At 42.8% G+C, this 21,949-nt stretch overlaps 1 protein-coding gene and 1 non-coding gene across 2 annotated transcripts; both read right to left on the bottom strand.

The window, feature by feature from the left end:
* Positions 1–8,418: 8,418 nt before the first annotated feature.
* Positions 8,419–8,550, bottom strand: LOC140427534 (small nucleolar RNA SNORA35). Its single transcript, XR_011948553.1, has one exon. It is a non-coding gene; the product is annotated as a small nucleolar RNA SNORA35 (small nucleolar RNA).
* A 283-nt stretch (positions 8,551–8,833) lies between these two features.
* Positions 8,834–15,026, bottom strand: rps8a (ribosomal protein S8a). The gene is made up of 6 exons (XM_072510718.1): positions 14,959–15,026; positions 13,943–14,049; positions 13,259–13,358; positions 12,963–13,138; positions 11,187–11,316; positions 8,834–8,990 (listed from the first exon to the last, which is right to left on the bottom strand). Exons 1-6 carry the CDS (start codon positions 14,960–14,962, stop codon positions 8,881–8,883), a joined length of 627 nt encoding a protein of 208 aa, XP_072366819.1. The 5' UTR covers positions 14,963–15,026; the 3' UTR covers positions 8,834–8,880.
* Positions 15,027–21,949: the final 6,923 nt, after the last annotated feature.

The raw sequence follows: 21,949 nt of genomic DNA, 5'->3' as shown, positions 1-21,949 counted from the left end.
ATTCCCTTCATAACCTTATATGTTTCTATAAGATCCCCCCTCATCCTTCTAAATTCCAACGAGTACAGTCCCAGTCTACTCAACCTCTCCTCGTAATCCAACCCCTTCAGCTCTGGGATTAACCTAGTGAATCTCCTCTGCACACCCTCCAGTGCCAGTACGTCCTTTCTCAAGTAAGGAGACCAAAACTGAACACAATACTCCAGGTGTGGCCTCACTAACACCTTATACAATTGCAGCAGAACCTCACTAGTCTTAAACTCCAACCCTCTAGCAATGAAGGACAAAATTCCATTTGCCTTCTTAATCACCTGTTGCACCTGAAAACCAACTTTTTGTAACTCATGCACTAGCACACCCAGGTCTCTCTGCACAGCAGCATGTTTTAATATTTTATCATTTAAATAATAATCCATTTTGCTGTTATTCCTACCAAAATGGATAACCTCACATTTGTCAACATTGTATTCCATCTGCCAGACCTTAGCCCATTCACTTAGCCTATCCAAATCCCTCTGCAGACTTCCAGTATCCTCTGCACTTTTTGCTTTACCACTGGTTTAGCACACTGGGCTAAATCGCTGGCTTTGAAAGCAGACCAAGGCAGGCCAGCAGCACGGTTCAATTCCCGTAACAGCCTCCCCGAACAGGCGCCGGAATGTAGTGACTAGGGGCTTTTCACAGTAACTTCATTTGAAGCCTACTTGCGACAATAAACAATTTATGGGCAGCACGGTAGCCTTGTGGATAGCACAATTGCTTCACAGCTCCAGGGTCCCAGGTTCGATTCAGGCTTGGGTCACTGTCTGTGCGGAGTCTGCACATCCTCCCCGTGTGTGCGTGGGTTTCCTCCGGGTGCTCCGGTTTCCTCCCACAGTCCAAAGATGTGCAGGTTAGGTGGATTGGCCATGATAAATTGCCCTTAGTGTTGGGTGGGGTTGCTGGGTTGTGGGGATAGGGTGGCGGTGTTGACCTTGGGTAGGGTGCTCTTTCCAAGAGCCGGTGCAGACTCGATGGGCTGAATGGCCTCCTTCTGCACTGTAAATTCTATGATAATCTATGATTATCTTAGTGTCGTCTGAAAACTTGGGCACATTGCCCTTGGTCCCCAACTCCAAATCATCTATGTAAATTGAGAACAGTTGTGGGCCCAACACTGATCCCTGAGGGACACCACTAGCTACCGATTGCCAACCAGAGAAACACCCATTAATCCCCACTCTTTGCTTTCTATTAATTAACCAATCCTCTATCCATGCTATTACTTTCCCCTTAATGCTATGCATCTTTATCTTATGCAACAACCTTTTGTGTGGCACCTTGTCAAAGGCTTTCTGGAAATCCAGATATACCACATCCATTGGCTCCCCGTTATCTACCGCACTGTTAATGTCCTCAAGAAATTCCACTAAATTAGTTAGGCACGACCTGCCCTTTATGAACCCATGCTGCGTCTGCCCAATGGGACAATTTCCATCCAGATGCCTCGCTATTTCTTCCTTGATGATAGATTCCAGCATCTTCCCTACTACCGAAGTTAAGCTCACTGGCCTATAATTACCCGCTTTCTACCTACCTCCTTTTTTAAACAGTGGTGTCACGTTTGCTAATTTCCAATCCGCCGGGACCACCCCAGAGTCTAGTGAATTTTGGTAAATTATCACTAGTGCATTTGCAATTTCCCTAGCCATCTTTTAGCACTCTGGGATGCATTCCATCAGGTCCAGGAGACTTGTCTACCTTTAGCCCCATTAGCTTGCCCATATGTGCCACATTCCCTACTCCTTTTCTCATCTGTCAGCACAACCACCTTCTCCCTTGTATGCTTATCCAGCCTCTCCTTAAATTTAGAGTACCCAATTCATTTTTTCTAATTAAGAGGCAATTTAGCGTGGCCAATCCACCTACTCTGCACATCTTTGGGTTGTGGGGGCGAAACCCACGCAAACACGGGGAGAATGTGTAACTCCACACGGACGGTGACCCAGAGCCGGGATCGAACCTGGGACCTCAGCGCTGTGAGGCTGCAGGGCTAACCCACTGCGCCACCGTACTGCCCCTTTTATTCTATTATTGAGGGCCTCCAGTTTTGCTCTTCTCCACAAGTGGAAACATTCTATGCCCTTTCTATAATTTTAAAGAACGCTATTAGGCCAGCCCACATTTTTCCAAGGGGAAAGATACAGTGCTCAGCTTGTCAGTCCATCACTTACTTATATGTGTAGGAAAACAAAGGTAGTTTAAAAGGATTTATAAATGTATTGGTAAACATTAAAAATAAGGTATAGTTTTAGGTGTATTTAATGTTTATGTGCCTGAATCTAAAACCTAGTTAGATTAATCCCCGACAAAAGTGTTTGCATGTGTGCGGGTTGTTTAAGTTCCTATTGTGTTTCTATTGTAAAAAGGGCTACAGTGTGAAGAATAGGAGTTGGTGCTCAGCAACAAGTCCACTTCTAGAGGGCAGTGGTTAGCAGTTTCCTCATGGTGCCGAAGATCTGGATTCGATCCTGGGTCACTCTGTGTGGAGTTTGCACGTTCTCCCCAGGTCTGACCCCCAGATGTGCAGGGTAGGTGGATTGGTAATGCTAAATTGCCCCTTAATTAAAAAAAAGACCCGTTTGTTGAGGGTAAGTTTGTGGGGTTGGAGGAAGCGCAAGACATTTGAGTGGGCCAGGGGAGCGAGTTTAGATACTGACAGGTGTGAGACTTTGTGCGGATGGAACAGCCCTGGTTTCCTTGGATGCCAGCCACACGACATTGCAGACGTTGTTGGTCTCGGATGAGTCAGGGGAAGGGAGGATTTATGGGTGGTTGGGAGAGAAGGGATCAGAGGTGGGTGGAAGTTACAGATTGAGATGGGTTGGGGAATTTGGAACGAGATTATGCACTGCATCAATACCTCTTCCCGTGTGAGGATGCGCCTTATACAGTTTAAGGTGGTACACTTAACTCAGACCCAAATGAGTGGGTTCTTCCCAGGAGTAGAAGAGGTGTGGGAAGGGGCTGCGAACCATGTTCACATGTTTTGGGCATGTACAAAGTAGGGTAGTTTTTGGGATGGGGTGTCAAGGTTTGGGGACAGGTTAGGATGACACCGGACCCTGTGGTGGCAATTTTGGGATGTCGGAGGCATCAGAGCTGCAGGATGGGAGGGGGGCCCTGATGTTGTTGCCTTCATCTCGGATTGCCTGGCGACAGATTCTACTGAACTGGAGGTCGGGAGTCGTGGCTTGGTTATGGGATTTGTATGAATTTCTTAAGACTGGAGAAGATAGTTTGCCATTGGGGGCCAGATGAGCGTTTTGTGTTGCGAGGCCGTTCCTGTCCATGTGTTGAGGAACTGTTTGTTTCTCAGACATGGTGGTGGTGGGGTGCAGCGAGGAATTAAAAGGGGGAAAATGTAAAATTGTATAGATTTTTAGTTTGTGCTGTGTTTAGGATTAAAATATATATTTTTAAAAAGTAAAGGGAACACTTTGTTTTGGATTCCAGAACACAAGCTGCCTGGGGAAAGCAGAGTGCCAATCAGTGTGCTTAAAAGTGACTTTATGTTAATGAGACCATTGTCGTTTAAGATTATTTTGTGATCCAAGTTAACCTTTTTTAAAAAAAATTACAATTAAGGGGCAATTTAGCTTGGTCAATCCACTTCCCCAGTACATCTTTGGGTTGCGAGGATGCAGACAAATGGAGAATGTACACGAACAATGACCCAGGGCCGGGATCAAACCTGGGACCTCGGCGTCGTGAGGCAGCAGTGCTAACCACTGCCCCAGTGCAAGTTATTCTTAAAATCTGTATGTATGGGGTGGCTAGCACTGATGCCTCACGGCACTGAGACGTGGGTTCGATCCCGGGTCACTGTCCATGTGGAGTTTACACTTTCTCCCTGTATCTGCGCAGGTCTCACCCCCACAACCTAAAGATGTGGAGGGTAGGTGGATTGGCAATTCTAAAAACAGCCTCTTGATTGGAAAAAGAATTGGGTAATCTAAATTTTAAAAATCTGTACATATTTGTTAAGCTACTGGGGGTGTAACGGAAGTGTATAATAATCCAACTTTTCACATTTAACAAATATCTTTTCCTTGTTAACACGGATTAGCTGGGCAGCATATTGACACAATGGTTAGCACTGTTGCCTCATGACGGCCAGGACCCTGGTTCACTGTGCGTGTGGAATTTGCACATTCTCCCCACGTCTGCGTCAATCTCAACTGCAGAACCCAAAAAAGATGCACAGGGTAGGTGATTTGGCCATACCACATTGTCCCTATATTGGGAAAATAAAAATTGGGTACTCTAAACATATTTTTAAAAACTGATTAGCGGTCTTGCAATTGTTCCTCCATTCTGGAATCTTCATGTCGTTATAACATCAACTGGGATCATAACATGTGTACAGCAACACATTTATGTAAATTTTTCTACATCCTTTTCAGCACCTCGCTATTCCTTTCATAATATGGCATACCTGCGCACAGCATTTTCAATGTGGTCGAACCAAGGCTTGTTACAAATTTCACATAACTTTTGAAAAATAAACCTGAGCAGTTTACTTCCTTCGCCCTGAAAGACGTGCTTGTTAGGTGAATTGGACATTCTGAATTCTCCCAGTTTATCCGAACAGATGCCAGAGTGTGGTGACTAGATTTCCACAGTAACCTCATTGCAGTGCTAATGTAAGCATACTTGTAACTTTTATTTTTTAGACTACTTGTAACACTAAAGATCATTCCAAATCCGTAATATAAATTATGAACACTGGTCCTTGTGAAACATCATTTATTTCAGCTGCTGTGAATAACCACTCAACCCTGCTGTCTTGAATCCAGCTACCACTCTGCTACTTGAACAATTGCCGGAGCGTGGCAACTAGGAGATTTTCAGTGACTTCATTGCAGTGTTACTGTAAGCCTACCGGTGTATTCTTGTACCGTGCCAACATTCCTTTTTTTTTTTTGCAGCCCCTTTAATTTTTCTTGTACAGCGGAGTTCTGCATACATGTTCATTGAAATTAGCAGCTCACAAGGACCATGACCCCACGTTACACCTTATCAAAGCCTTTTTGAAAGCCATTTGGCTTCTAAAGTAAATAATCTTTATTGTCACAAGTAAGCTTACATGAACACCATGAAGAGCCCCATGTCGGCACACTGCAAAGCCTATTCGGGTACACGGAGGGAGAATTCAGAATGTCCAAATTACGTAACAGCACATCTTTTGGGACTTATGGGAAGGAAACCAGGCCCCTGCCAGAAACACACACAGGGAGAATGTGAAGACTCCGCAGACAGTGACCCAAGCTCCCATGCGCTGCGAAGCACCAGTGCTAACCACTGTTCTATTCCTTCTTTGGTAAGGATTCTATGATTTTTCCAACCGCCCATGTTAAGCTTCCTATTACTGTTCGGGCATTTGAAAAAAACCCAGCACTAAATGATTGTTTAAAATGCTAATGGGCAGGGCAGCCCGATGGTGCAGTGGTTGGCACTGAGGTCCCAGGTTTGATTCTGGCCCTGGGTCACTGTCCACGTGGAGTTTGCACATTCTCCCCCTTGTCTGCATGGGTTTTGCCCCCACATCCCAAAGATGTGCAGGGTAGGTGGGTTGGCTATGCTAAATTGCCCCAGAATTGGAATAATGGGTACTCGAAATTTAAAAAACGTTAATGGCCTGGTGACTACTTGCGTCTCTGATCAGTTGATTTATACCCGTGCTCAGTAATCAATACACCTCATATTTTGGGAGTTCCAAAGCGCCCAGTGGAGTTTGTCTGGTAGCCCGGCTGGTCATAAGCATAGATTATTTTTTAAGACAAAGTAGATGGGGGTGGAGGAAATCCTAGCATTTAAACCAATGGCCCCAATTCCATGGTCAGCAGTTATTAAACCACACTTGCTGTTCAATACACTTACAGCCTATCATTGGACCTTTGCACAGCCAGCCATTGATGGTTATTCAGATCTCATTTCAGGATAAAGTCTGACCTATGTAAACAGGTCAAGCAACAGCATATCTTTATTGATGAATCCCATGTTTCATTCCAACCATGGTAAAATGAATACTTTGTTTTTTTTAAACAGCGAAGCACCAAGTTTATGTCAAATTTATTAGGTATCTGGTGGGCAACTTCATTCGATTTAATGCTGAATTTTAGTAACCTACTGCTGTAACGAAGTTTGCAGAGTAGGGAAAACATATTAGAAAATTCCTGGATTCCAAGATTTACTGCATGTGCTGACACTAAGTTGCTAAATAATGGTGAATGCTGATAGTTTCACTTATTACCTCAAAATCTACCTTTCAGTGAACAACTCAGGGACTGAATTAGTTCATTCATGGTGCTGAATGTTCATGTTGCCTAGTTAGCTCAGGTAGTTAAAGCATGTCACGTGTTCAATCCCCAGTCAGTGAGCCTTCCTGCATCAAGGCAGGTGTGCATATCTTACTCTGGTTTACTTGCAAACTTAAACGTGTAGAACACAGGTAGCTATTTGGACTTTCGACAAAAGCAATCATTCTTCCATAGTCCTGCATTTATTTTTCCAATGCTGTGTGCTCAAGGTCTGGAATGCACTACCCAACTGTTCAAAGCATTCAAAAAAGGGTATTAAAACTAGTATTTGAAAAGGAGAAATTAAATGAAAATCACTTGTCACAAGTAGGCTTCAATGAAGTTACTGTATAAAAAAAAAAAACCTAGTCACCACATTCTAGCACCTGTTCAGAGAGGCTGGTACTGGAATTGAACCGCGCTGCTGGCCTGTCTTGGTCCACTTTAAAAGCCAGCGATTTAGCCCAGTGTGCTAAACCAGCCAATAAGGTGCAGGGTTATGGGGAGAAGAGCACAAAGCTTATAACAAGCTAGTTCAGACAAGATGGGCCAAATAGTCTTCACCTGCACAGTATTGATTGAGCTTTTCTGGTTTGTAAGTGGCCGTGTCTTACCCTATAAGCTAGTTTAGGTTTGTGATGCAAAGCAAGGCCAGCAACGTGGGTTCAATTCTCGTACCGGCCGAGGTTATTCATGAAGCCCAGCCTTCTCAACCTCACCAAAGGTATGGTGATCCTCAGGTTAAATCACCAGTCAGCTCTCGCCCTCGAAAGGGGAAAGCAACCTATGGTCACCTGGGTCGATTGCGACTTTACTTTCCATTTCCTCATTGGAAATACAACTGTGGCACATACAAAAATTACACATACAGCTTGCTTTTGCGTAGACCACACGACATCTTGCACTTCCAAAAATATTAAGCATACTGTTGGAATGTTAACATTGATTTCCACCATACTTTCAGACTTTGCATTCTAGACCCTAAAGTGCTGTAGAAAACAATCAATCTCTTTGGCCCGTTTCTTCACCCCAACAAGCCCTTTCCTGTATACTTGAGAAAATAATATGTGCCTGCATATTTACAAACAAATGGTCTCGAATTCAATGCAAATTAAAAGTTTACCAGCTGACCAATTATTTTGCTTATTCCCCTGTAATGATTGATCTTTCATCACCCACTATTGTCCTGATACTGGAAAAAGCCTGGATAAAAGACCGCTTTAAATCTCAAATTACAACCAATGAGCAATATTAATGGATTGTTGTGTACAAGATGTATCATCCAAAATGCAAGTTTGCTCACCATTAACCCTAGTCTAAATTGATGGCCGTTTCACAAAGTGATAAAGCACATCCACCTACCCTTTTGGTATTGAAAGTCAATGTTTTAACTCTTGATTCAATCTGTAACTCAATGCTAATTCTGCTTATACGTCAGCATAAGTAAAACAAATGCAAAGCAAAGAAATGCAATATCCTGACAATCCTTAAACATTAATTCTTGTTTCGCCAGGTGCGGAGTATGTCCAGCATTTTGTTTGTATTTTTACAAATGCAATAGCCTGTTAGGTAGCTGCCAACATCATACTGCACTTTACATCAAAGCTACTTCCAGCTTTTTAATAAAAGTTCACCTGGCCTAGAAATGGTTGCACCAGAAAAGAACCGGCCCTCCACATCAAGGGAGCCGAGGGGACACTACTTCTAAAATTATCTTGCCATTTCGATTTCTGCATCACATCTATTAAAAAACTGCACAATGTCTATGCTGTCTCCTGGTAAAACTCAGCTGCCTTTTCCCCAAGAGACCGGCAATTATTTCTCTTCAGGCTTTAATCAGGTAGTACATTCCAGATCCTAGCCAGCGACTAAAAAGAGATTTCCCTCATGCTGCCTTCATTACATTGCCAATCACATTAAATCCATGGCATCCTTTTCTTCCACCAATGCAAAGTTTCTCATGTACGTTCATGCAAACTGATTTTGCTCATGTAGTCTCCATTCGTGTGGCTAGTCTCATGTAAAATAGTTCAAAACTTTACAAATTGTTCCATAGAAATGATTCAAAACAAGTTTAACGTGTCCCCAGCCTTCGAAAGGGAGAAGCCACAGGTACAAGCTCAGCCCTTCTGCAAACTGGAATTTGATCTCGCACAAGAATGAGACTTGGAAAGCCACAAGCAGGACACCAAGACACTAGATTGTGCTAAAAGCTACTCCAGTCTTATAAACAGCAGCACATGATGAATCCTTGAGCAAGGTGAACTGCTGTGCACCTTGGAAGGAAGCTAGATAGATCAGCCAACTTCACTAAATGCAAATCTGAAGCTATTCACTTCACATTTGGGATCCAACTACTGCGATGCTTATCCCAGCATAATAACTCTTCCAGAAGCAGCATAGTAGGAGTTACTAGTTTGCCTACTTTGCTGACAAATATATGTGCAAAATATTTACATCACAAGTTTCTCATTTCACAACCTTACAACATATTGGTGAAAAATGGTTTATTAATCACATTTTCCTTAAAGTACTATGTTTATTTGCCCTTCTTTGCTCTGATCTTCCTCAGGTAGAATTCCAGCTCCTTTCCTTCAAGGACGTAGCCATCAGCTCTGCCACATTGGCCAGGTCTTGAAGCTATGCAAGCTGCAAAAGAAAAACATTCCCCTTATCGCAGACTGACCACTTTAATCCAAACATTAACTAGGTACATAACTCTTTCCTCCTATGGTTGCCCTGTGCACAAGTAGCCATTTGTATATAGAGACAGACAGTGGTACCCTGATGCTGGCTTTGGTTTTGTGTGGTAACAATTACAACTAATCCTGCTTGGATGCAGCAGCCAGAATGATACTAGCTATCTACCTATTGTGTTGTGAAGTGATGAGGAACTGAAACACACAAATTTGTTCCCCCTTTCTTAACTCGGGATGTTAACTATACTACTCGGATCATTCGGTATATCAACCAACTGCAAATCAGGGCTAAAGTCTAGAAACTGTATTTTATGTACACTCTACAATCAAGTTGTTTTTAAACATATAAATGGAGGATTAAAAAGAAGTTGGGTCCTGAAATCAAAGACTCATTTAATGGCAGGGAACAGAGCTCTTTCCAAATCAAAGTCAGATTTTTGCATCTTCCCATCAGACTGTTCAAGATACAAATGATACTGGCGATAACTTTTGACGTAAAATAAATTATTTGCATAAAAATGCTAGATAGATGGGCAGCACGGTAGCATAGTGGTTAGCACTACAACTTCACAGCACCAGGGTCCCAGGTTCGATTCTCACCATGGGTCACTGTCTGTGTGGAGCCCGCACGTTCTCCATGTGGCTGCGTGGGTTTCCTCCAGGAGTACTGGTTTCCTCCCACAAGTCCCGAAAGACGTACTGTTAGGTCATTTGGACATTGAATTCTCCCAGTGTACCCGAACAGGCACCGGAATGTGGCGACGAGAGGCTTTTCACAGTAACCTCATTGCAGTGTTAATGTAAGCCTACTTGTGACAATAAAGATTATTATAGATAGCTCCACATCCATCAACAATTAGCAGTTTATCTATAACACTAGTTATTGTGCAAAACATTGTTCTATCTTTTGGAGCAAACTTCCTTGCCCCCAAGGTATTTTGGGTTACAGAACCAAGGATACTAACAACTCTCCACAACATGTCCAGACAGCACAATTGAGCTTAAGTCAACCTTCATCTGTACACAACTCTGTCAAGCCATAATTTATGGGGAGACAGTAGTGTAATCTTTGGGAACATGGGTCAAAACTGGTGGGATTTAAATTTAGAGTACCCAATCCTTCCCTCCGCCTCAATTAAGAATCATAGAATCCCTAAAGTGCAGAAAGAGGCCATTTGGCCCATCGGGTCCACACCACAAAACAACCCTATCTAGGTCCAAACCCCGCTCTAGCCCTGTATCCCCACCCATCCTTTGAACAGAGGCAATTTAGCATAGCCTGTCCACCTACCTGGCACATCTTTGGGTTGTGGAGGTGAAACCCATGCAGATATGGGGAGAACATGCAAACTCCACATGAACAGTGATCCAGGGTCGAGATCGAACCCTGGTCCTCACCATCACTGTGCCACCTTGCTGCCCATAAATTTGGAATATAAAGGTAGTCTGTCAAAATATAATTTTAAAACTCTATCTGGTTCACTAATATAGTTTAGAGAAGGAAATCTGCCACCCTGATCTGGACTAGCCCAAATGTAAATAAATAAACTTTGTCACAAGTAGGCTTACATTAACACTGCAATGAAGTTACTGTGAAAAGCCCATAGTCGCCACATTCCGGCGATTGTTCGGGTACAGAGAGGGAGAATTTAGAATTCTCAGCTGGCATGGGAATTGAACCAGTGCTTCTGGCCTTGTTCTGCATCACAAACCAGCAGTCTAGCCCACTGAGCGAAACCAGCCACTCTGGTGACTGCCAAGCAACAACGTGGCTGATTTAACTACCCGCTGAAATGGCACAGTAAGCCATTCAGTTTAAGGGCATTTAGGGATGGTCAACAAATTCTGGTATCACTAGCAATGTCCACATCCCATGAAATAATGAAAAGAACTTCCACTTGCTCTTTCCAAAATAAGAGTGGATAACTTGGTGTATGGCACCAAAGCTTGAAACCCACAGCCATCAGGGGAACATGGTTCCCTAATTTGAATATCAGCCCTCTTCAGATATCTTACACATCAGCAGCAGAACTGTAAAAAATGTTAATGATGACAAGCATGTTCACCAGAACATAAAACTTCATCTTTGTAAACTTGGGATCTGAATGAAGAAATATGTTCAATGGCCAGATTTGTAATTACGTACCAAGCAGTTTTCCCTGCTGGAATTGTTCTTCTAGCAGTGAACTGATTTTTGCATTCTTCCTCCGATCATCATATTTCTTCTGAATTTTCTTCGACCTCTTCTTGTTCAGAATTTCTTCTTCTTCAGGGGTCTGTAACACAAGTGCCATCTTATATTGCAGGATTGGGATAAGGTATTTAAAAAAATAACCAAGTGAACATTATGTGTAGTTAGAAGTAAAAACCAGATTAGTTCAATTCCCGTAACAGCCTCCCCGAACAGGCGCCGGAATGTGGCGACTAGGGGCTTTTCACTAACTTCATTTGAAGCCTACTGTTGACTAAGCGATTTTCATTTCATGTGCCATGAAATTATGGATGATAATGATTTGCACTATAATCACATAATACTTGATTTTCCAGATGCCTTCGGAGCAACTAGGTTATACTCCAAATATTGTAGCGTGCTTAATTCAAACAATTCGAATAAATTACCCAGCACTTATTTTTAGCTTAATTCAATTCCAGAGCGCAAAAACAATTAGTTGACTGTAAACTAAAACATCAAACATTAAAGAGGTTTATAGGACCACTGCATAAATAAGTATGATGTCACCACCCAACTGTGCACCTGGGCTTGAAATGTACATTGAAAATTAACTTAATTGCTTACAAATAGTGCTTTTAAAAGATAAATTTAATGTACCCAATTCTTTTTGTCCCCCATTAAGGGGCAATTTAGCGAGGCCAATCCACCTACCCTGCACATCAGAGTCGTGGGGGTGGGATTCATGCTCTCACGGTTCAATAGCTCCCATTAACCAGAGAATGTGCAAACACGACACGGACAGTGACCTGGGTCTGGGATCGAATCCAGGTCCGCAGCGCCCTGACGCAGCAGTGCTAACCAGTTGTACTACACCGCCCGCATACTAGTATTGAAAGGCTTCAAAGAAATCATAAATAGGAATATCTCCAAAGCAACTAATTATCAAATAAGCATCAAATCTTAAATAGTCACCAAAAGTGGAACCACTGAAATAGAAAATGCTAAACTGCTCAGAGAATACCTGTGGAGGCCATTTTTGGTCAATAACCATTCATAAGTACAGAGCCAGCAGCAGTGCAACAGGAAAGAACAAAAAGTGTGTGATGGGGTGAAGCGATTAAACATTTCAAGGTAAAAACTAACAAGTCCATAGCTGTATATGGTCATGGCAGTATAACAAAAGTGGGAAGGAAGTATGGAAAATCTGGCAAAGAGGAAAGGGCTGGGCAGCACGGCGGCGCAGTGAGTTAGCACCGAGGTCCCAGGTTCGATCCCGGCTCTGGGTCACTGCCTGTGAAGTTTGCACATTCTCCCCGTGTTTGCGAGAGTTTCGCCCCCACAACCCAAAGATGTGCAAGGTAGGTGGATTGAACACGCTAAATTGCCCCTGAATTGGAAAAAAATTGAATTGGGTACACAAAATTTATTTTTTTAAAAGGGGAAAGGGCTTCCAGTGAGGCCCCTTTGCTTGCTTTTATCATTATTTTCTAATTTAGTTACACCCACTCCCTACACTTTTGCTTTGACTGCAACTTCCCTGATATATTTTAAATGGTCATTCATTGATTGGTATCACCAGAATTCCAATGAGTGGTTATGGTCTTGCTTTTTCTCCCCAGAGATTGCCACGCCTTGTGTTCTTGGCAATTTATGTTTATACTTTTGATAAAATATTGGAATTAAACACGACAGTAGAATAGAGATTAACTTTGTGGTTACATAATTCGATCAAAACAATGCTCCACATACCAGTTTAGCACCCTTCTTCCGGCCAAGGGGGAGGACAAAGTGAGACTCATACCACTGCCGGAAGGGAGTACTGTCGATTAGAACAACACAGTTCTTTACTAATGTCTTTGTCCTGACCAACTCGTTGTTAGAGGCATTGTACACCACATCAATGATCCTGGTTTTGCGCGTGCAACCTGCAAGGAGAAATATTTTACCACTGTTTAGATAGGGTATAGTTGACTGGAAAATGTCCACAGAAAATAAAAAGTGTGGACAGAGGAGAAATTGTTAGTTGTCGTGCAAAAGTAACTTACACTCAGAACCCCAGGAGAAGTTTCCAGCATCCAACCGTAGTGCTCGATACTTCTTATTTCCACCACGAACTCTCACTGTGTGAATACGACGTTGTCCAATCTGCAGGCGGGTCAAAATATCACTCAGCATTTCATGAACTTCAATATCAGTCATTATCAACAGGCAAATCCTAAATTAAACTGCCACTCATACCAACATTTTGGGGACCAAATGCGAAGCCCCTGTACAACTGCATTGTTATGCAGCTTCAATCATGCTAGGTTTGACATGCTTTTATTTCCAAAATGTCATACCTGTAAAATCTATAAATGGAGAATATACAGATATAACATGCAAATCACTGCTTTTTAATATTCACCCCTTAAGCTTAAAGACATTCAATTCTACCAAATTACATGGAAATAAGGTTTTAAATGATCAGAACCTACAGGAGGAAAGCAAACATTAAGAACAGGCAGTGCAGTCAGTGTAACTATGACAAGAGTAACATTGGTGGGTCTAAATATGACCAGAACAGTCAAGACAAACCCACCTATCCTAAAGAGTCATATTTTCATCATTCACACTGCCAGAAAATATTACCGACAATAATCCTTTGTGAACCACATCCAATTCCCTCCACCCGTCTATTGATTCTAATATAACCATGAGCGTATTCCAAAAGCAGTCCCGTTTCCCCATACCTTAGTATTTGCAGGAGGCCGGCCAAGTTCATACTTTCTTTTTTTGTGATATGGTTTCCTTTTACCTCCAGTCTTGCGACGCTTGTGCCAATTGTTCCGGGAAATACCTGTAATAAAATACCATGTTTAAAATAGTTCCTATTTAACTAGAGTACAAAACAGGCAGATGTATTTAGCTCTCCAGAAGGCAAATTCTAAGTATCATAACAAATGAGTTCCATTGTTTACACCTGGTTGGTTACAAGTCAGAGGCTTTATAATAAAGTTTTAAAATGAGGTCTGGCATCAAGCAATAACACCTACTTGATATAAATCAGTTATGTACTTCAACTGCTCCACAAAACAGATTACTGGGTGAAAAAATAGAACTGTACTAACGTAAATCACAATCCACAATCTAAGTGAGGGTAGTGCAGGATAATCAGGCTATGATGGACCTGGGTCAGGTCCGACTGCCCCTTTATCCATATTAACAATTTCAGTCCTACCTGGGTGAGAATGCAGCTTCTGGCATGGGGCATCACTTTATATTGATAATCAGTCCCTACCGAAACATGTTCTGAGGCAAAATGATTAACGGACATTATTGCACCGCGTCTCCAGCTTATTTATTTGTGTATGAACAGGGCCTCAGTCCAGGGCTGCAGCCTCCTGTGCTCCCTCCACGTATCCCCAACAGTCGGGCCCTGGTGCTTGCCACTCGACCCGGGGCTTTTCCACCTGTAAATGAGGTGGTGATGAGCAGATTTTACGGGCACCATTCGGCTACTGAAGCACCTTACCCCCCTCCCCCATTGCAGGTAGAGGCCGATGGCCGCCATGTCGGATCCCTCCGCCATACCCACATTAAATCATTAAAATTGCACCAGAATCAGCCCGAGCAGCTGTCCCAAACACACTCCATCTTCATCACCATACTGACTCAAACTAAATCAGTGGCCTTTTCTCAACCCTGATCCGATATATTTGCCGGATGGATTCGGATTTCATCGCACAAACCTTGCAGCCTCACCTACCCATTTTCAGGCGCCGATTGGAAAGAGGAAACCCAAAGATTTCTGGGCCATAAGTCGGTTCCAACTCTCGCGAGAACTCACTGGGAGCGGCATGACGAAGGCGGGGGAAATCTTTGTCAAGGGCAACGGAGGCCGAAGGGCAGCCGGGCGGAGACGAGCCATGTTTGTAAGGGACAACCTGGCGCCATCTCTGTGAGGGGCGGTTGGCCCGGTACCTGCGCCATCTTTGTGAGGGGCAGCTAGTAAGTTTTTTCCATAAATTTAGAGTACCCAATTCTTTTTTTCCCCCAATTAAGGGGCAGTTTAGCGTGGCCAATTCAACGACAAATCTTTTGAGGTTATGAGAGTCAGACCCACGCAGACATGGAGAGAATATTCAAACTCCACAGACAGCGACCCGAATCAAACTTGGTCCTCGGTGCCATGAGGCAGCAGTGCTAACCACTATACCACCGTGCCGCTCCTGATAGTGTTATAAAGAACATCAGCCTTATAAGTCAACCAACGTGTTTTTCAACCTTTTCCTTCAGAGTCGAGAGAAAGGTGTTCACAATAAGAGGAAATATTTACCCGCACTCTAACCCTTTTCATATTACGAAGTCTTACAACACCAGGTTAAAGTCCAACAGGTTTGTTTCGATGTCACTAGCTTTCGGAGCGCTGCTCCTTCCTCAGGTGAATGAAGAGGTCTGTTCCAGAAACACATATATAGACAATTTCAAAGATGCCAAACAATGCTAGGAATGCGAGCATTAGCAGGTGATTAAATCTTTACAGATCCAGAGATGGGGTAAAGATTTAATCACCTGCTAATGCTCGCATTCCTAGCATTGTTTGGCATCTTTGAATTTGTCTATATATGTGTTTCTGGAACAGACCTCTTCATTCACCTGAGGAAGGAGCAGCGCTCCGAAAGCTAGTGACATCGAAACAAACCTGTTGGACTTTAACCTGGTGTTGTAAGACTTCGTACTGTGCTCACCCCAGTCCAACGCCGGCATCTCCACATCATGCCTTTTCATGTGGTTCTGAAGCATTGGTGAGTTGGTGCGGAGTCATTGTGATGGTTGTCGTGTTAGGTACACTGATCTAACACTGGATGCAGCTTAGATCAGAAAGATACTCAGGTTTATTGAACTAATAGCACAGTTAGCACAGTTCTCTGTGAGTTCGACTCTCTGCTAACTTAAGTGTGGTTACTCTGAGCTCTTAGCCACGTAGTGGAGGTGTGAGATTGTAACAACACCCTTGACTGACTCTCTAGACGTTCATCAATGGAAAGAGGCGGAGTGTGAGTGCCTCATGTCTTTTATAGTCAGATCCCACCCCTGAGTGTCCTGCCTGCTTATTGGTCATGTCCATTAGCTGCTTGTCTGTATATCATTATGTGTGTGTCAGCATACCATGACAGTGGTGAATTCACTCGAAGAGTTTCTGAAATGTTGGTTGCTCTGGTTTTAGGATTTGAACATTAAAGTTAAATTATCTCACACCTATAACCCCCTAAAATACTAAATATCACCTGCAGTAAATTTATATATAGCCTTATGTTATTAGGTACAAAAACTGCTGTGAAGGAAGATCCAGACACACTACTCTATGATAGACTCTACTTAAACTTAATCTCCATAAGGAAAGTTCTGCAAAATTTCCCCATGACTTCCAAAGGTAATCAAGCAAAGCTTGAGATCTGTGCATTTCCACATCCCTGACAATTATGAAAAACCAAAGGAGCATTTCTTTTGTGAAGGTTGAAAGACTGCATTCTCAGATATCAGAAAACTCATTGAAGGTTATGAAATATTTACGAATTAATACTATTTAAAAACACAGAATCTCTGACCTTCCTATTTCAGTGCTCCTTCCTGCCACCCCTCCAAAAATGAAGTTAGGCATAAACGTGATATTAGAGGGCAACCTTCAAGTTAATATGCAACTGCCGCCCTTATCATTCTACGAGGCAGACGTCGCAGATTTGCAACCCTAAGTCACTAAAGAGTATTTCTGGGTTCCACCTCTGTTAGCTCAAAGTTCAGAGAGGCCAGTAATTTATTGTGGGTTGAAATAAATCACCAGATGAATGGATTCTGGCGATAGCAACTGATTCCCAACACTGAGCAATTGTAACAAGTCAGGAGCAGGGCTAAGGGCAGCGAACGAGATGGCGCACAGCCAGCATAAGATATTCATTGCATTCATTGTGTGGCACTACCACCGAGCTAAATGGGATAAATATTGAACAGATCTAGCAACTCAAAACTGGGCATCCATGAGGCGCTGTGGGCCATCAGGTGCAACAGAGTTATATTAAACCACAATCTGCAATGTCATGGCCCAGCATATCCCCCTCTCTACGATTACCGCCAAGCCAGGGGATCAACCCTGGTTCAATGGAGAGTGCAGGAGAGCATGCCAGGAGCAACATCAGGCACACCAAAAAATGAGGTGCTAACCTGTTGAAGCTGCAACATAGGACTACTTGTGTGCCAAACAGCATAAGCAGCAAGTAATAGACAGATTTAAATGATTCCACAACAAATACATCAGATCTAAGCTCTGTAGTCCTGCCACATCCAACGATTTGGAGCGGCTGATGTTTTCCATGGAGCAGGATGGCAGATTTCTGAAAGGGTGCAGGTAGGTCTCACAGTCGCTGGTTAGCTTCCACTACTGGTATCGTGTCGTGTTGGGTGTTCCGATGCACAAATGATCCAACACGGCTGTAGATGGTACAACTCTGTTTTATTGTCTTAACAACAGTAACAACTAACTGCTGGCTTGGGTACGTGCTTCACCAGCTAACCTGTGGACCCAGCCCTAGCACATGGTCTATGTCTGAGTGGCACGCTGTGAGCTCTGTGCTCTTGAGCTATCTCCTGGTAGAATGAGCGGGAACTGTGGTGTTCCCTGTTTTATAGTGCGTGTGCTCTCACTGGTGATTGGCTGCGATGTTATGTGTGTGCTGGTTGGTCCAACTGCCTATCCATCTGTGTGTGATTGCACCATGATATACTGATGTGGATATCATGACAACCCCAACAGTGGCTAGGATACGGGACCAAAACTCCAATATTTTAGTTTATTTTGTAAGGCTGTGTGGATAGAATGATTCACTCCAGGAGTGTTGCATGAAGAAATAGGGATTTGGTATTTAAAACAAAACTTTATTATGAATACAATATTAAACTCTTTAACTTCACACACAAAAAGAACAGCATACAATTAGCCCTTAATCACTACCACTCAAATCCTCATTAAACAACAAGAAAAGAAACATACAGCTAGCTCTCAATCAAACTTAAAATCAGCATGCCATAGACTAATACATGCTTTACAAAACAGATTTGGCTCATGTTACAACCTCTGCAGATTCTGTCTGGATATCTTCAAAAAGCTGTTTTAACTGGTGTGTTTTAGCTTCTTCCTTGTCCTCAGACAAGACTGCTCTGCTTTAACTATTATCTCTCCTTTTACAACTATCCTACTGTGAGAGAAAGCTGCCTTTACTTGTGGTCAAAACAAGGGTTGCCAGATCAGACTTCAACTCTTCTCCAAAGCTTTCTCAAAATGTCTTTCTCTGAATCTCTTAGTTCCACCCAGCAATGGCATCCTCTCCCCAAGCTGAAAAATACATTAACTCTCCAGGGACTTCCCGTGTCAAAACACATTGCATTAGCCCAGACTGAAAAACACATTCCTCTGGTCAATCTCACCTTCTGGCTCCTAAAAGCTTCCAGGCTCTGCAAAACATGCTTTTTAATAACATGACCACTGCAGTCAAACACACTAGAATCCTAGCCTTTTAATCCTTAAATTGTCCAATGCTTAGATTCCGATATTCCTAAAATCCTCTATTTGTCAGAGTAAGCTCAGCGACTATCCTTTGCTTCAGTATTTTCCCCAACTCTTCTGTCACAGACCTGTCTCTCACTCACTCTCATTGAACTGTCTGAGGGATAGGACTGTGTGTCCATGAACCTGAATCCCCCACACTTCCCGCGTTAACAAAAGTGCAGACCGCGACTCTTAATTCCGTGAACCTTCTGAAACTGCCCGCGACCCACCTGCGGGTTGTGACCCGCACGTCGAAAAATCCTGATTTAGAAGACAGTCATCTTGGAATCATAAGTTTTTGGTTAGCTATGGAAAAGAACAAAGAGCAATCCATACTAAAAATGTTGGGAGGAGGGTCGATTTCACTGGAACCAAACGTTGCCCAGCAAAATGGAACAACGCATGGGTGACCAATGGTTCAGATACAGTTGATGTACATTCCCAAAGGGGAAATAAGTAGGACAATTACAGCCATAGCTCCTTGGGATGGCAAAAGTGATAGTGAGATGAAGCAGAAAAAGGATACATATGGCAGATGTAAGTAATCAGAAAGTAAAAGTGAGAAAGTTCAATAGGGATGTGAAAATATAAATAAGAAATGCAAAGAGTATGAGAACAGACTGGCAATTAACATAAAAGGGAACAAGCACATAAATAGCAGAAAAATGGTAAAGGTGGGATTGGGGCCAATTAGAGGTCAGAGAAGGATATGCATGCAGGGAGGCAGTGGGCATGGTTGAGCTACTATATGGTTACTATGTATCTGTCTTTACTGAGGAAGAAGATTCTTCCAAAATCATTGGAGTAGAGCTAGTGGGCGGCATGGAAACACAGTGGTTAGCACTGTTGCTTCACAGCGCCAGGGTCCCAGGTTCGATTCCTGGCTTGGGTCACTGTCTGTGCGGAGTCTGCATGTTCTCCGTGTGCTCCGGTTTCCTTTCACAAGTCGAGAAAGTCGTGCTTTTAGGTAATTTGGACATTCTGAATTCTCCCCCCGTGTACCCGAACAGGTGCCGGAATGTGGCGACTCGGAGCTTTTCACAGTAACTTCATTGCAGTGTTAATGAAAGCCTACTTGTGACAATAAAGATTATTATTATATTTGAGTCACTAAATGGGCTGTAATTTATTAAAGAGTAGGTATCAGAAAGGCTGACTGTATGTAAACTTGATAAACCACCAAGACTGGATCAGATGCATCTGAGGATACCAATCCTCCTTAATTACAGGTATTGTACCTGTCTGAACCACAGTGTCTTAACCCATATACGGTGGACAAATGACTATGAGACTCAGTTTATAAAACAGAACAATATTTATTCACACGCACACAATGGTTATTCAATCACACACTCTCAATCATAGGTTACACTATACACCACTGGTTCCAAGATCGTAACTAAACTTGGCAGTGACCGACAAGTGCTAGGCAGATACAGGCCTGTTATCTGTGATTGCAGTCTTGTAGTCTCTGTTAGTTGGTTAACATCTGGTTCTCTTCTGGCTCTGGTCTTCCTTCTGTGGATAGTCTCCTTCTTTGGACGGTGAAGGGTCACCGTTGTTGGTTGCTGCTGCAGAGAGAGAATGAGGGCTGTAAAGTAACTTCAATCCTGCTTGGATTTTGTGCCCTTTGGTGGATGGTCTCTGGGTCAGTTATCAATAAATTGATCAGGGCTCGATCAGCCTGATCGATCAAGTGCAATCAGGGGCTGCCACATCAATTTTGGGTTGGGCACTCAGTGACCATGCCTGCAAGTGTAGGGAGCAGGTAGGCCCTTCCAAATAAGGAGTTTAGCTGCCGCTGTGTCTGGTAAACAAGTGTAATTGACAGGACAGTTCTATTGCCCCATCTGGGATGGCCTGGAGATGGCCTTTTGCCTATGTTGTTTGCAACAACCTGCAAAATCTTTTGAAGTCTGCAAAGCCTGGGCTGCAACGTTGTTTGATCTCTTCTGTAGCCTGCTTGTCCATACCCTGACCACTTTTCTCAGCGTCCCTTGCTGGACACCATTTTCGGTGGCCACACAGGGATGGTGCCAGAAGGAATCATAAACGTTAAACCCTTGATTAGAAAAGGGTGTAAAATATACCTAGCAATTACAGAGAAGTCAGTTTAACCTTGATGGGGAAAAAATCATTAGAAACAAAAACTAGTTTAAGTCACTTGGACAAATGTGGATTAATTGAGGAAAACCAAACTTTTGAGTTTGATAATGTTGGTTACCTTGATGATGTTTACCTTAATTTAGTTTTTTGATGATGTAACGGAGAGGGTTGGGGAGTGTAATGTGGTTGATGTGGTGTACGTGGACTTCAAAAGGGGATTTGATAAAGGGCCATGTAACAGAATAAAAGGAACAACATGGACAAGAGGTTGGGTGAGTGACAGGAAGCAGCGAGTAGAAAAGAGAAGGTCGAGAGTAGATTTGACAGAGATGTTCAAAATTACAGAAGGCCTATCTAGACAGAAGAGATGGGGAGAAACTACCGATTGGCAAAAGGGTCAGGAAATAGAGGGCACTGATTTATGTGTGAAAAGAACCAAAGGCCATGTGAGGACAACCTTTTTGGTACAGTGAGTGGTTAGGAGCTGGAATTCAGTTCCTGAGATTGTGGTAGAGGCAGATTCCATTGTGGCTCTCAAAGGGAATTGGATAATTATCTGACGAGAGAAAAAAATAGCAGGAAGACCTGGAAAAGGTCAGGATGTGGGACTTGCTGAGTTGCACTGACAGAGAATAAGCATGGACAAAATTGGCCTATTAATCTTTTCTGTGCTGTAACCCATTCTATGATTGGAAAGAACAGTATATTTTTGAAAAGAATAACCAAATGACTAAATCTGCAATTTCCACTCTCTCTACATTTCTCTCCTTTAAATGTCTTTTTAAAACCCATCATTTTGACCACCTTTTAAATCAACCTACCTAATCACTTTGAACAATGCCCTTAAATAACACAATCTATCAATTAGATTTAGATCCAATTACACATTCCTTTGTTGTACTATTATTTTTGGTTCAATTCCTATGTAGTCTCGCTCTAATTTTAATATTATGCTCTCCTGCAGCCCCCCCCCACCTTATTGCGGGGTACTCTATAAAATATTAAGTAGTTTATCCCTACCCTATTGAATCCTTTGATCACGTTAACTACT

This window comes from Scyliorhinus torazame, chromosome 7 (assembly GCF_047496885.1).
Source record: "Scyliorhinus torazame isolate Kashiwa2021f chromosome 7, sScyTor2.1, whole genome shotgun sequence".
Lineage (NCBI taxonomy): Eukaryota > Metazoa > Chordata > Chondrichthyes > Carcharhiniformes > Scyliorhinidae > Scyliorhinus > Scyliorhinus torazame.
Note: the sequence above shows the minus strand (reverse complement) of the source record. Positions and strands in the feature narration are given on the sequence as shown.

What these genes read in the sequence shown, in the direction of transcription:
- rps8a (XM_072510718.1), bottom strand. An exon ending in CTTCTCCTGGGGTTCTGAGT is followed by an intron (nt 13,139 to 13,258) that starts GTAAGTTACTTT and finishes TTCTCCTTGCAG; the next exon opens with GTTGCACGCGCAAAACCAGG. An exon ending in CCAGCAGGGAAAACTGCTTG is followed by an intron (nt 8,991 to 11,186) that starts GTACGTAATTAC and finishes TTTCTTTTGCAG; the next exon opens with CTTGCATAGCTTCAAGACCT.